Genomic DNA, 16,486 nt, shown 5'->3' with positions numbered 1-16,486 from the left:
ATGAAGAGTATATATAACCATCATTGGAGAAGAGATAGAAAGACGGAGCACTAACCAGTAAATCTTGAGGCAGGACATACTTTATTTCCAGTGCAGGTATATCGTGAGTGGGGGTGCGGACTGCCGGGAAAGACTTCGGCCAACGGACCGTATCATGCTTCTGCGCTTCCTCAGGCCCTACCTCAGCACATCCGTGGGTGTGCTTTAAAACCAAGAACGTGTTATCATGGAAACATAACAACAAACAAGTAGGTAAGTGGGGTATGAAGGGAGGGGAAGGAACAAGAATGGATATACAATTTAACAAAACAAAAGGACATGGACATTGGTTAATAAAAGCATACACACAAATGACTGAATAACATACCGTATTTATCGGCATATAACACACATTTTTTAAGCAAAATTTTTTAGCTTAAAGTCTATCTGCATGTTATATGCCGATAAAATATTTCTGGCTCGGCAAAAGCCACTGCAATTCAATGATTTAAAGCGGTCGCTTTAAATCATGTAACGGCAGCTGCTTCAGCGGGGTCAGAGTCCCGCCACCACCAGATTCCCTCCCCATCCCCAGCTTTCATGTCTATCTCTCCTGGGGGGGCGCTCCTGCAGGCTCTGGCGGCGTCCTGAGCTGTTGCTGTGCACTGACGAGTGACGTCCTCAATGAGATGTCACTACTCATTGCGCAGCGCACAGCAACAGCGCAGGACATTACTGGAGCCTGCAGGAGCACACCCCAGGACAGGTAAATATGAAAGCGGGGGACAGGTGGAATCGTGCGGCATCAGCGGGACTCTGGCCCCGCAGAAGCCGCTGCAGTTACATGTTTTAAAGCGGCCGCTTTAAATCACTGAATCGAAGCAGCTTTTGCGGGGCCAGAGTTTATCTGGGTATACATGCACCCTCATTTAAACAAAGATATTTGGATAAAAAAACTTTTTTTACCCAAATTTCCTTGGAAAAATGAGGGTGCGTGTTATAGGCCGGTGCATGGTATACCTTGATAAATATGGTAATCATGATCTGATTAAATGAACTCGCTCATTTCGTTATGGTCATTAAGACCCAGCAGACCTGTTGCATTAGTATGGAGGATGTGGGAAATATACCTATGGGACCCACATTGTGTTTTTAGTGACCGCACATGTTCATATGCTTTTATTACCCACTGTTCATGTCCTTTTGTTTTGCTAAATTGGATGTCCTTGCTTGTTCCTTCCCCTCCCTTTTTGTATTATACCCCACATACCTACTTGTTTGTTGACATGTCTCCATGACAACACGTTCCTGATTTTAAAAAACCCCCATGGATGTGCTGATGTAAAGCCTGAGGAAGTGCAGAAGCGCGATACGGTCTATTGCCCAAAGTCGTTCCTGGAAGTCCGCTCCCTCGCTCACGATGTATTCGCACTGGAAATAAAGTATATCCTGCTTTAAGATTTACTGTTTAGTGCTCCGTCTTTCTATCTCTTCTCCAAGTGATTGTCGGATAAGGGATAAGTTTTTATATATGAGACTTCTCCTTTAAGCCAAGACTCTAACCAAGTCCCAATCCCTCGCCAGCATAGGCAATTCCCAATTAAACAGATTAGCTCCTCTAGACCTGATCTGCCCAGGATGATGGAAGTCTTCTCCTGGCATCTTCTATTCTGGTACAGTGCCCCACAGTTCCAACAAATAAACAATAACAGGGGGGGGGGGTATTATTAACTTTGGTGTGGGTGACTTCTTTTTCCACCTTTTTTTGAGTATTGATATGTTTATTAACTGGTTACATAAATATGGTGCTAGTAATAACACTTTAGTACAACACTTTGGATGGTCTTTCTGCTGGGACCAATTGTGCAACTTTTTTACCTATTGCGACAAAATGTGCAACAGTTTACAAATGCTGTCCACAGACAGTTTTATAAGCCAGGTCAGTGCTGGTGTAGATTTGTGACAAATTGAGGGATTTTCAGCAGAAGTTGCACATGATAAGTTCATAACAACTGCAGAAAAATAACTTGATTTTGACATATCTACACAATCATGAGAAAATAGTCTACTTGAAGAGTCGCAAAAAAAAAAAGTAAAAGACAAATTTAGTGCAAAATTATCTACATACAATGATGAATTCCCATCATAGTTTTGAAACTATGAATCAGAAGCTCAACAAGTGACTAAATTATTTTTCTTACACTCTCTCCCTAGCATGACACCACAATAGCTGCTCTCCAGATGGCTCTGAATGTATCCAATGGAAAAATTCCTCCTTATACTGCATGCCATATTTTTGAACTTTACAAAGCTGCTGATGGGTAGGTGACAAATAAAGAAATATAAATCGGTGAAAGCAAATGCCAAAAGTTCTCCTTGGCATTGTTTAAGTTTAAGGGGTAAGTAAGGGGTTATCCACCATAATGTGACTTTAGTACTTACCTGCCAGACAGTAATGGACATGCTTAGGAAGGATCTGTGCTTGTCTTGGGGCAAAATAGCTGTGTTTTGAGTCCACCATGAAGCTGTGAAGCTTTCTTTTTGTGAAATGGCTATTTTCTGTTGGAGTTCCCTCCCTCCAACTACAAGTTCCAGGATCCCTTGTTTGTAAGTGTGAGTTCCCTTTTCTCCCTCCCACGTATCAGTCACCCAAGACACGTTAGCCCCAAGACAAGCACAGATCCTTCCTAAGCATGTCCATTATTGTCTGGCAGGCTGCCTTTTGCAGAACAGCTGTGCTTTGCATACTGTTCATGAAACAAAAATTCCCTGAAGCCCTGTGGAGAATGATCTCCTTCCCACCCACCAGTCGCTCCACCCATTGAAGCAGGCAGGCTCCCTTTCAACACCTGACTAGTGATGTATTGTCTCGGGCTTCACTGCAACCTGAGAAAAGCTGAGACAACACTAATTTTGTATGCTGCTAAAAATAAACATCAGGGCATAGATCACATAAGAACTACAAGACCAGACATCAAACACAGGTACAGACACTATACTATGAACTACACTAACTTTACAGCCCCTGTAGCATAGTCAAATAAAAAAAAAATCTTGGAATACCCCTTTAAGGACAGATCTCTTAAACATAATGTGAAAGAGAATTTCGGGTAGAATACAGACATAGCGCACATGCACCACACCAGTGTGAACAAGGTGTAATGGCTCACTTACCCTGCTCTCCCAGTCAGACTGGGAGGCTGCCAGGAGTGAAATGGCCCTAGTGTGGCTAATTACCACCTATATAGGGTTGGGCTGAGGGGGTGGGGAAGAGTGCAGCACATGTTAAAAAAAAAAAAAAAAAAGGAAAGGATAGAAATCACAGTATGAATTCCGGGTAGAATACAGACATAGCGCACATCTACAATCTTGTATAATGATCTGATTGCTTCTTAGCATAATATCAAAAACTTACAGGTTGTTAGTATACATTTTTGATCAAAAAGTACAAGCTCACTCGCCACGTCAAGACCACCTATTCAGAGTGGGTCCCTAACATCCCTAGCATAAAATGGCATAGCACCGGGCGGCGACCACCACCGCCGCGACACAGGTGCCCACGGGGGGGGGGGGGGGGGGAGCGACCCACTGGCAGAGCAGCCCCAATGCCACTCAAACCAGTCTATGGGCCGCACCCGCCCGCAGACACAGCGCCACGGCAGCAACGGACACCGCCCTGCACCACACCAGTGTGAACAAGGTGTAATGGCTCACTTACCCTGCTCTCCCAGTCAGACTGGGAGGCTGCCAGGAGTGAAATGGCCCTAGTGTGGCTAATTACCACCTATATAGGGTTGGGCTGAGGGGGTGGGGAAGGGTGCAGCACATGTTCAAACAAAAAAAACAAAAAAAAAAGGAAAGGATAGAAATCACAGTATGAATTTCGAGTAGAATACAGACATAGCGCACATCTACAATCTTGTATAATGATCTGATTGCTTCTCAGCATAATATCAAAAACTAACAGGTTGTTAGTATACATTTTTGATCAAAAAGTACAAGCCCCCTCGCCACGTCAAGGCCACCTATTCAGAGTGGGTCCCTAACATCCCTAGCATAAAATGGCGTAGCCCCGGGCGGCGACCACCACCGCCGCGACACAGGTGCCCACGGGGGGGGGGGGGGGGGGAGCGACTGAGTAACTGTCTCTGTTCTCTAGGGCTTATATGCTAGTAAGCAAATATTTAACCATATTCTGTCAATGTTATGTAGAAATATTAATGACTAGCTGAGTACCCGGCGTTGCCCGGTTTTTCCTTCCTAATCCTTGTACATCCCGACCTCCTATCCCGTCCCCCTATCTCGAACTCCTGTCCCGACCTCCTATACCATCCTCCTATCCCGACCTCGTATCCCAATCTCCTATCCCGTCCTCCTATCCATTCCTCCTATCTCGACCTCCTATCCTGTCCTCCTATCTCGACCTCCTATCCCGTCCTCCAATCTCGATCTCCTATCCCGACCTCCTATCCTGACCTCCTATCCCGTCCTCCTTTCTCGACCTCCTATCTCAACCTCCTATCCCGTCCTCCTATCCCGACCTCCTATCCCGTCCTCCTTTCCCGTCCTCATATCTCGACCTCCTATCCAGACCTCCTATCCCGTCCTCCTATCCCAACCTCCTTTCCCGTCCTCATATCTCGACCTCCTATCTCGACCTCCTATCTCGACCTCCTATCCCGACCTCAGATCCCGACCTCCGATCCCGTCCTCATATCCCGACCCGTAATATGTGTACCAGGTATTGAAATAGCTCCAGCCATACGGAAATTATATAGGAACATAAATTTCCCATTGATTTGCATGGGACTTTGAACAAAAACCCGACCCTCACACATGGTGGTAGTTAAGGGTTAAATTAACTATCCTATATTTTAAGTCGACATATAAGTAACATGTGAACAAGTATTATCGAAATATCTCCAGCCGTTTGGAAGTTATGCGGTAACAAATATTTCAAATTGACTTGCATGGGACTTTAAACATAAGCCCCGCCCCTGGCAAATGGGGGTGAGTAAGGGTTAAATTACCTATCCTATGTTTGTTGTTGACATATAAGTAACACGTGTGCCAAGTTTCATGTTAATATCTTTAGCCGTTTGAAAGTTTTTGTGGAACATACACACATACATACATACACACACACGTTGAGTTTTATATATATATATAGACTAGCTGAGTACCCGGCGTTGCCCGCTTTTTCCTTCCTCATCCTTGTTGGAGAGGAAAATCAACAAAGGAGGAAGCTTTAGACTTCATATATTGTTGTCATATCCCAACCCCATATCCCTTCCTCATACCCCAACCTTCTATCCCGACCTCCTATCCCGTCCTCCTATCTCGACCTCCTATCCCGACCTCCTACCCCATCCTCCTATCCCTTCCTCCAATCCCGTCCTACAAACCCGTCCTCCTATCCCGACCTCCTATCCCGTCCTCCTATCTAGACCTCCTATCCCGTCCTCATATCCTGTCCTCCTATCCCGTCCTCAAATCCTGACCTCTTATCCTGACCTTCTATCTCGACCTCCTATCCCGTCCTCCTAACTCAACCTCCTAACTCGACCTCCCATCCCGTCCTCATATCCTGACCCGTAATATGTTTACCAGGTATTGAAATATGTCCAGCTGTACTGAAGTTATGTGAGAACATACACTTCCCATTGATTTGCATGGGACATTAAACAAAAACTCTGACCCTCACAAATGGGGGTTAAGGGTTAAATTAACTATCCTATATTTTAAGTGGACATATAAGTAACATGTGACCAAGTATTATCGAAATATCTCCAGCCGTTTGGAAGTAATGCAGTAACATATATTTCCCATAGACTTGTATGGGACTTTAAACAAAAACCCCGACCTGGCAAATGGGGGTGGGTAAGGGTTAAATCACCTATCCTATGTTTGTTGTTGACATATAAGTAACATGTGTGCCAAGTTTCATGTTAATATCTTTAGCCGTTTGGAAGTTTTTGTGGAACATATACACATACATACACACACACACACGTTGAGTTTTATACATATATAGATTAGTATTAAGAATGAATCTTGCAATACACTGCAATTATGTTGTACACTGTATAATATGATTATTAAAATATTTTTATTACCATTATTTTTTAACAGCGAATACACTGTTGAAATGTATTACCGGAATGACTCATCGGTAGATCCATACTTGATTACTTTACCCGGTTGCTCTTCATCATGTCCTTTGGCAAACTTTACTGAGCTGACATCTTCAATAATTGTAGAAGACTGGGAGAAAGAATGTGGAGCTGAGGTAGATGAAAATAAAGGCTCAGGTATGATCACACTTTTAATATCACCATGTAGATTGGATTATTTAGAAAAGCAGTGCAGTGCCATCCATAACTACTTATTAACCAAAATACCTTGTCTCATCATGGATATCAGGTCCTCCGGATTCTTAAGTCACCCTGAAAGATATTGAACCTATATATAGCTGTATGTTATCAAGGCATAATAAGAAGTTTACAGTGTTTTGACTTCTTTATAACAATCTATAAGAATCATTAACATACACTACAACCTTTAAAGGGTATCTCCCACCATCACTTTTTTTCTTTTTTCTGTCCCTGCCTATTACCCATCTATCCCTAACCCCCTCCCTGCCTTAAATTTTTTTTTTTTTTACATATTAAAAATGCCTTTTTGTCTGCCTGGTAGTGTGCTCACTACCAGGCAGACTTCCCCAGCAGGCACCACGTCACTGATGCCTGCTGGGGCCGACACTTCCGCCCGTAGTTCACCTATACAGGGCGCCTCCAGCTGTTTCCCCACTGCAACTCCCAGCTTGCCCTGACATCTATTGGCCGCACATCCCGCTCCCCGCTGCGCAGCCTGCAACCCCCCGGCCGCCTTGTGCGCTCAACCCACTCCCAACCCCCCCTTAGTTCACCTATTCAGTGTCCCTCCAGCTGTTTCCCCACTACAACTCCCAGCTTGCCCTGACATCTATTGGCTGTCAGGGCATGCTGGGAGTTGTAGTGGGGAAACAAATGGAGGCATACTGTATAGCCCGCAACCCCCCTGGCCCCGCTGCACCGCTCAACCCACTACCCCCCCCCCCCCCTCCTCTCCCCCCCGCAAAAGCATAAGCATTGAAAACAGTCACATTGAGAATTTTACCTGTCGCCGGGGCCGGCGTGCGAGGCCAGGGAGCCTGCACGCGTTCTCTTCCTTCAAAGCACTCGCTCCCGCCTGTCTGATTGACAGGCGGGAGCGAGCACCGCAGTGAATGAATTCCGACTCGTTGCCAGGCTTCAACGAGTCGAAATTCATTAGTGACGTCACTGCCGAATGGATTCGGCCACTAGGAGGGCGACCCCTAGTGGCCGAATTTAAAAGTGATTTTAAACTGTTTTAAAATCACTTTTTTTTTTTATTAAAGTATATTAGAGATATGTTGTAGTACTTAAGTACTACAACATATCAATTTTTTGATTTCATGACAGTGCCCATTTAAAGTATTTTCATTATCAAAAATTCTCAGTTGCAGAGAAAATGTAATGGGACAACATTATATATCTATTTAGAGTTGTTCAATTGGGTTCAAGTCAAGACTCTGGCTGGGCCACTCAAGGTTTTTTTGACAAATGACAACACTGTGCATATGATCATGTTTGTAAATTACATTCATTTTAAAATCGGTGTCTTACTGGGCACCTGTCCCAGCTCCTGAAAAAAACACCCCACAGCATGATAAACCATCCAACAATGCTTTACTGTAGGGATGGTACTGGCCAGGTGATGAACATATCTTCCAGATATGATGCTTAGAAATGTAGGCCATATTTTAATCTTGGTTTCATCAGACCAGAGAATCTTGTTTCTCACAGTCTCAGACTTATATAAAGTTGTAATAGCCTACACTCTTCCCCAGAAATCAGAATAACTGACAGGTACCACCACCAAAACAATTATATAATTGTTACACGTGTTATTTATCCATAAAATATATTACTTTATTAAATGTCAATATCAAAAAATACAAAAAACAACAGACAGACAAAATCCCTAACACTTTTAAAAAACATATACTCCAGAAAAAATGGCACAGGGAATATACCATGCGAACACAATACTTAGATGGCTAGATTAGACCACACTCCAATACCAGTAATACTCAATAGACCTCACATTAAACATAGTATACCAATTAATTGTTATATTACAACTTCATTACCTGGATTGCACATGGTAGTGTGTCGTATGGGGACCCCCGTGCCTCCTCAACGCCATTTCGTAGGTGTTAACAACTTCATCAGGAAATGATGTTACCCTCATAAGCCCCTGTATTTAACTAGGAGTTCCTCCAATTGGCACACGCACCAAGTCCCGGACACAGAGGTCCCGATGCTGTGACAGATTCCACCCTACCTAGTCACTTTAGCGTCTCACTTCTACCTGAGCACTCCGTGCATGCGCATGTGAACTTTCCCCATATTACCTAAACTCTAATGTAGTTCCCCATACGACCACAAGATGTCACCAGAGACTACTCTTTACATATATATTATTTAACATTACAAAGAAACATATATATATATATATATATATATATATATATATATATATATATAATATATATATATCTCAAAGGTGAGTATTACAGTTCATACATGATTAGTGACTAATATATATCTATGGTAAGGATTTAGCTCTAGGGATCGCCCCTTTTTGGTCAAAGGAGCATGTTTTTCCACTCCAACAACCAACTTCTTTCAGTCTGACACTCGGTCAGGTTTATTGGCAGGAAAACAAAATCAGCGACAGTTCAGACTGAAACAAAATAAAAGTTCTGATACACACAGGACTGCTGTATGTTACCAGAGAGCCATTGCTCCCTCTCAGGGAGTCCACACTTGTGTCCTTTGCAGCCCTTGCTGTGCCCGCAAGGCAACAGACATGGTGTCTCCTCCTCTAACAGCCACTTCTGTCTAAGGGAGAGCCCAGACTATTCTGTTTTTCAGCTTTTTAGGCTAAGTATCTACTTGTTTTTTTTGTGCGTTTTTCCCCCAAAAATGCCAAAACGGCCCCCATGGTGTTTTTTCATTGAAAAACGCTGCAGCCAGATGATAGCTGTAAATCAATGAGAAATCGCAAAATTCTTTTTCTACTTAGCATTTTTCAGTTAGGCGTTTTTTTTTTTTTTTATCCTTTTGGCGTTTTTTTCACTCTTTTTCAGCTCCTTGGCGGTTTTGCAAAGTTGCAGCATGTTGAGCCTATGGCGTTTTTTACCCTGAAATCGTGGCGCTTTTCTCCCATAGAAGTCTATGGGAGTAAAAAAAACACCAAGAAAAATGACAAGTGGGTTTTAACTTTGGCAATTTTGCAGGTGGTTTTTATTCTTTTTTGGACTTTAGCGATACAAAAAAGTGATGGAGATACCTTTTTTTAATAATATTTCATAGGGTACCATTAAAATGGTGCAGTAGTGATGGAAAAAATTGTATCTAACGAAATGTATCTTTTAAAAAAAAATTTTTTAAAACAGAGATCAATCAATTTATGTGTGCGGGCAGGGACCTAAAAATGTAGCCAACAATAATAAAAAATGTAGTGTGTGTGTGTTTTTCACTTTTTAAAACATTTTTTAGATAGTACTACTACTCCCTGCATGGATCACACTGTTCCATGATGGGAGTAGTAGTACCTGTACTTCCGATACCCGTTGCGATTCTCCTGTATAATTTATAGATGCAGCTCTTCTATGGTCCCCTGCACTGCCATATATATACACACCTATTCATATTTCCCACAGAGAGCTGTGATTGGCCAGATGGTTCCAGCCAATCACAACTCTCTGTGGGAAATATGAATAGGTGTATATATACGTCAGTGCAGGGAACCATAGAAGAGCGTCCGGCCACGTCTATACATTATACAGGAGGATCACAGCGGTTGTCAGGAGTGACACTCACTGCGATCTGACTATTAATGCAGGTACTACAGTTCACAGCATGGAGCACAGTGTTGGGAGCAGTAGTACCTGCAGTTAAGGACAGATCACAGCAGGCATCACTCCTGACACCTGCAGTGATCATCCTTCATCCCTGAGGTGCGGAGCGGCTTTCTCCTGTGCTCGCATCTCTGCTCTGTGTTCCATGCTGGAAGTAGTAGCACTACCTAAAAAATATAAAAAATAAAAAGTTAAAAAAACACACACACACACTAAATGTTTATAATTGTCGGCTACATTTTCAGTGTCCTGCCCTCCCACATAAATTGATCCCTGTTTAAAAATGAATAAAAATTTAATTATAAAAAATATGAATTTCCTTAAATAAATTAGTTTTCATCACTACTGCATCTTTTTTTTATTTTTATTTTTTTTGGTACCCAAATTTTTTTGAAAAAAACGTAAAAGGGGCCAAAAATGCAATTTCCACTGAAAGGCAAAAAAACACCAGAAAAAACTTAAGAAAAAAATGGCAAACACAGGAAAATGCTGTGGCGTTTTTTTTTTGGCGTTTTTTTTGGGCCACAAAAAAACAAGTAGAAACTTAGCCTATGGGTACATTCAAATGAGCGGATTTACAGCATGCATTTCGCTGCAGATCTGCCGCTGAAGGACCTCTTTAAGCTGCCTTTATGCAATATGCCACTAAGAGCAGACACACTGCGATGTGCGAGTCACCACACGCATGCGCAGTGTACTCGCAGCTCTTGGCCTAGCTCATAGAGCAGGGGGAGCGGCCGCGATGTGTGCGAGTACACCGCACATGCGCAGCGACTTGCACATCGCACGTGTATTGTCGCTCCCAGCAGGCACATGTAAAGGCAGAATACAGAGGACCTTCAGCGGCAGATCCACAGCGTAAAATACGCTGTAGGGGTACATTCCCACACCGTATTTGCTGCTGCATATTTTATTTTCTCTGTTGAAGTCAATGGGTAGGAAAATACGCAGCACCAAATACGCAGCAAATACGCAGCAAAATACGCCGTGTGGGAACGTACCCTAAAACAAACTTCCACTCTCTGCTGCCACACTGATTAGGCCCAAGGTGGAGGTTCCTCCAGGATCAGCTAGGGAAATACAAGCTTTCCTTGCCACACTGTCACAATATATATATATAATGTAACACCATTTCTCTCGAGTAAGGAAATATCTCATATGTGGATGCAAAGTGCTCTGTGGGTGCACTAGAGGGATCAAAAGGGAAGGAGCGACAATGGAATTTTGGAGAGAGTATTTGCTTGGAATGTGTGGTTACCAAGCCCCCATGGTGCCAGAACAGTGGACCCCCCCACATGTGACCCCATTTCGGAAACTACACCCATCACAGTACGTAACAAGGAGTGCAGTGAGCATTTACACACTTATTGGCATTTGACAGATCTTTGCAACAGTGGGCTGTGCAAATGAAAAATTAAATTTTTCATTTTTAGGGTGCATTCCCACGTGGCATATTTTGCTGCGTATTAGGTGCTGCGTATTTTCCTACCCATTGACTTCAACAGGGAAAATAAAATACGCAGCAAATACGCCGTGTGGGAATGTACCCTTACGGACCACTATTCCAAAAATCTGTCAGACACCTGTGTGGTATAAATGCCCACTGTACCCCTTGTTACATCCCCTGAGGGGTGTAGTTTCCGATATGGGGTCACATGTGTTTTTTTTTTTTTGCGTTTATATCAGAACCGCTGTAACCAGCAGCCACCCCTATGCAAATCACCAATTTAGGCCTCAAATGTACATGGTGCTCTCTCACTCCTGAGCCATGTTGTGCGCCCGAAGAGCACTTTATGTCCACATATTGGGTATTTCCTTTATTGGGAGAAATTGTGTTACAAATATGGGGGTCTTTTTTTCCTTTGACCTTTTCTGAAAATGAAAAGTATGGGGCAACACCAGCATGTTAGTGTAAAAAATAAAAAATTTTCACACTAACATGCTGGTGTAGACTCCAACTTTACCTTTTCATAAGGGGTAAAAGGAGAAAAAGCCCAGAAAAATGTGTAATGCAATTTCTCTCGAGTACAGAGATACCCCATGTGTGGCCCTAACCTGTTGCCTTGAAATACGACAGGGCTCCGAAGTGAGAGAGCGCCATGCGCATTTGAGGCCTAAATTAGGTATTTTCATAGGGGTGTACCCAGATGCAAGCGTTACACTTGCCTCCTCCACCAAAAATACTGTATGTCAACTTTCCCCAAACAGGGTGCCTCCAGCTGCTGCAAAACTCCCAACATACCTGGACAGTCAATGGCTGTCCGGCAATACTGGGAGTTATTTTGCAACAGCTGGAGGCTCTGTTTTGGAAACACTGCTGTACAAGATGTTTTTAATATTTATTGGGAGGGGGGGGGTTGACAGTGTAAGGGTTTAGTGTATATGTAGTGTTTTACTCTTTATTTTATGTTAGTGTAGTGTAGTGTCTTTAGGGTACATCCACACGGTGGGGGTTCACAGAGAGTTTCCCGCTGGGAGTTTGAGTTGCAGCGGAAAATTTGCCGCATCTCAAACTTGAAGCGGGAAACTTGCTGTAAACCCCCGCCCGTGTGAATGTACCCTTAGGGGGAGGGCAAACTTTCAGCTGTTGCAAAATTACAACTCCCAGACCATGCATGCTGGGAGTTGTTGTTATGCAGCAGCTAGACACACACTGGTTGGGAAACATTGAGTTAGGTAACAGAGTACCGCAGTGTTTCCGCACCACTGTCTGTTTCCTAACTCAGTGTTTCCCAATCCGTGTGCCTCCAGCTGTTGCAAAATTACAACTCCCAGCATGCATGGCCTGTCAGTGCATGCTGGTAGTTATAGTTTTGCAACAGCTGGAGGCACACAGGTTGGGATACACAGAGTTAAGAAACAGACAATGTTTCCCAACCAGTGTGCCTCCAGTTGTTGCAAAATTATAACTCCCAGCATGCCCAGACAGCCGAAGGGCATGTTGGGAGTTGTAGTTATACAAAAACTGGTGGAGAACAGTCTGGAGACCACTGTGTAGTGGTCTCCAAACTGTATCCCTCCAGATGTTGCAAAACTTCAACTTCAAGCATGGCAAGGCATGCTGGGAGTTGTAGTTCAGCAACATCTGAAGGGCCAAATGTTGCCGAACTACAACTCCCAGCATGCCTGGACAGCCTCGGCATGCTTTGAATTGACATCTGGAGCGCTACAGTTGGGACACAACTGTATAGTGGTCTCCAAAGAGTGCAAGGAGTTGTATAGTGGTCTCCAAGGAGTTGTAGTTTTGCAACATCTCAAGGGCCAGATGTTACAGAACTCCCAGCATGCCTGGACTGTCTGGGCATGTTGAGAGTTGTAGTTTTGAAACATCTGGAAGGACACAGTCTGCCAAAGGCTGTCTGGGCATGCTGGGAGTTTTAGTTTTGAAACTCCTAGAAGCAGCAGTGAAGATCACTTTACAGTGATCTTCACTGCTGCCTCTGACTTCGCCACCACTGCTGCCTCCACTTGCCTACTCCTCCTTTCTGCCGCCGGTCCCTGGTCCTCGCTCCGATCATCCCTATTTTCCGGGTGATCGGGTCACCAGAGAGCCGATCAGCCCTGAATCGCCACAAATCGCAGATCTGAATTGATCGCCGACATGGGGGGGGGTTGCTAAATGATATCAGTAGGCATCCCGGTCCGGTCAATGCCCGGTGCGAAATTGCCACGGGCGTACAGGCATGCCCTTGGTCCTTAAGTACCAGGGAATCAGGGCGTACCCGTATGCCCGTGGTCCTTAAGGGGGTAAAGAAGCTCTCTTCTGTACTTTTAGTGCAGCATAGGCTTTAATTAGAGAATAAGGTAGAGGTTCGTGTGCATGCCTTGTGCTTACCCGTTTTAGCTGATGTGGCAGGCATGGGTTTTAAGCCATCTTGGTTTCTGATTTAGAGAACAAATTATTTTCTCATGTTGATTTCCCATGAATCCTCTGGATTTGCAGAGAGAAGTGGTGGAGTATAATTCACCTAATGAAGCCAACCTATTGACCAGCTAGACTCTAGAAACCAGAAGCCTAAACAACTGAGACTCATAAGTGGGTCGGTGTCACACTTCATGTAGTTTTAATGGCCAACATTTATCATTGTCTTTAGACTGTTTTTTTTGTGTGTTAATACATTTCTGCTGATTTTGAGTTGCAATCCACTGATTTTGGCAATACACATGATATGGAACGGTTTTATAAACTGCGCCTTTTTGTGAAAAGGTGCAAAAAAGGCGCTGAGCCACTGAAAAGTCTCTAAAACAACACCAGCCCAGACTTAGCTTTTTGCTGTATGTGAAGAGAGAAATTTCAGAAAATGTGACCTGCACAAAATTTATCAAATGCTCTGCGACCATTTAATAAATTTGGCGCTCCTACACATTACCTGCACACAAAAAAAGGTGTAGAAAAATGCTTCACTTACAATCATAAATGCCGACCAACGTGCTTTCTTCATATTTCATTCAAAGTATGTTTTTAGAGAAATATTGCCATGAGGCAAAAGTGATTTGACATGTAATCACAATTGAGGTGTTTTAAAAAGATCTGAAGTCTTAAGGCTGTATTCACATGTTTTTGTACATTTTAACATCGTTTTGGCAGGTTTATTTTCTGATGATTTTTTTTTTTTTTATTGCTGTATATATATAAAACATGTTTTTACCATGATGTGCACAAATGCAGTAAATAGCACAATTTTTGCCATGGGAAAATCACAGCTAAAACAGAAAAAAATGCTGCAAAAATGCAAGATATGAACAGCCTAAGAGGTGATAACTTGATCCTATAAAGATATCACCAACAGTATACAGATGGAGCTGAGTGGGAAGGGGAGGAGTCTGGGAACTGTCAGTTGGGAATCTGGTGATTATATCATCCTGTAGTTCATAGGAAGTCAACTGACACAAGACTGACCACTTCCTCTAACACATTAAGCATTGTGATTTTCTTGTAAAATTATTTTTTTATTAAATTTTCTAAAATTCAGCATAGCATGATGTAATGCATATGAAGGATTATAATCATGCTAAATAGTAATAAAATAAAATTAACTGTGTGTACTAGTTATTTGCACTGTACAAATATAATAATAAAAAAATAAAAAAAAAACACAGATTTTCTGTGGTTATCAAATGGCCAGGTTAGTTACAGTAATGAAACGCATAGATGCCACTGTGCTGGGGCTGAAGGACTAGTGCTGGTGAGTGTGCATGATATCAGCAAACAAACAAAAAACAATCATTTTCCAGAGTTTCCCCTTAAGTTATACACTTTCACAGTAAATACGAAATGGAAGAATTCCAGAACTGTCTTTGTCAGGCAAGATTTGCATTCAAAGGAGCCTGGGGGGGTTCTACAGTACAGACCAAAAGTTTGGACACACCTTCTCATTCAGAATTTTCTTTATTTTCATGACTATGAAAATTGTAGATTCATATTGAAGGCACCAAAACTATGAATTAACAATGTGGAATTATAGACATAACAAAAAAAAGTGTGAAACAACTTAAAATATGTCATATTCTAGGTTCTTCAAAGTTGCCACCTTTTGCTTTGATTACTGCTTTGCATACTCTTGGCATTCTCTTGATGAGCTTCAAGAGGTAGTCACCTGAAATGATCTTCCAACAGTCTTGAAGGAGTTCCCAGAGATGCTTAGCACTTGTTGGCCCTTTTGCCTTCATTGGGTTCAGGTCTGGTGAGTGTGGAGGCCAGGTCATCTGGCGCAGCACCCTATCACTCTCCTTCTTGGTCAAATAGCCCTTACAGAGCCTGGAGGTGTGTTTGGGGTCATTGTCCTGTTGAAAAATAAATGATGGTCCAACTAAATGCAAACCGGATGGAATAGCATGCCACTGCAAGATGCTGTGGTAGCCGTGCTGGCTCAGTATGCCTTCAATTTTTAATAAATCCCCAACAGTGTCACCAGCAAAGCACCCCCACACCATCTCCTCCATGCTTCACGGTGGGAACCAGGCATGTAGAGTCCATCCGTTCGCCTTTTCTGCGTCGCACAAAGACACATTGGTTGGAACCAAAGATCTCAAATTTGGACTCATCAGACCAAAGCACAGATTTCCACTGGTCTAATGTCCATTCCTTGTGTTCTTTAGCCCAAACAAGTCTCTTCTGCTTGTTGTCTGTCCTTAGCAGTGGTTTCCTAGCAAATATTCTACCATGAAGGCCTGATTCACACAGTCTCCTCTTAACAGTTGTTCTAGAGATGTGTCTGCTGCTAGAACTCTGAGTGGCATTGACCTGGTCTCTAATCTGAGCTGCTGTTAACCTGCGATTTCTGAGGCTGGTGACTCGGATAAACTTATCCTCCGCAGCAGAGGTGACTCTTGATCTTCCTTTCCTGGGGCGGTCCGCATGTGAGACAGTTTCTTTGTAGCTCTTGATAGTTTTTGTGACTGCACTTGGGGACAATTTCCACCTAGAATATGACATATTTTCAGTTGTTTCACACTTTTTTGTTATGTCTATAATTCCACATGTGTTAATTCATAGTTTTGATGCCTTCAGTGTAA

The 16,486-nt window shown here is 43.0% G+C and overlaps 1 protein-coding gene across 1 annotated transcript in view; it reads left to right on the top strand.

Moving 5' to 3' along the window:
• Positions 1–16,486, top strand: part of ACP3 (acid phosphatase 3) — a 74,455-nt gene that overhangs the window by 56,284 nt on the left and 1,685 nt on the right. Inside the window, exons 9-10 of the mRNA XM_056520652.1 lie at positions 2,194–2,300; positions 6,112–6,290. Coding sequence (XP_056376627.1) covers positions 2,194–2,300; positions 6,112–6,290 — 286 coding nt within the window. The remainder of the gene's footprint in view (positions 1–2,193; positions 2,301–6,111; positions 6,291–16,486) is intronic.

Source organism: Hyla sarda, chromosome 5 (assembly GCF_029499605.1).
Source record: "Hyla sarda isolate aHylSar1 chromosome 5, aHylSar1.hap1, whole genome shotgun sequence".
NCBI lineage: Eukaryota > Metazoa > Chordata > Amphibia > Anura > Hylidae > Hyla > Hyla sarda.
This window is presented reverse-complemented; position numbering and strand designations above follow the sequence as displayed.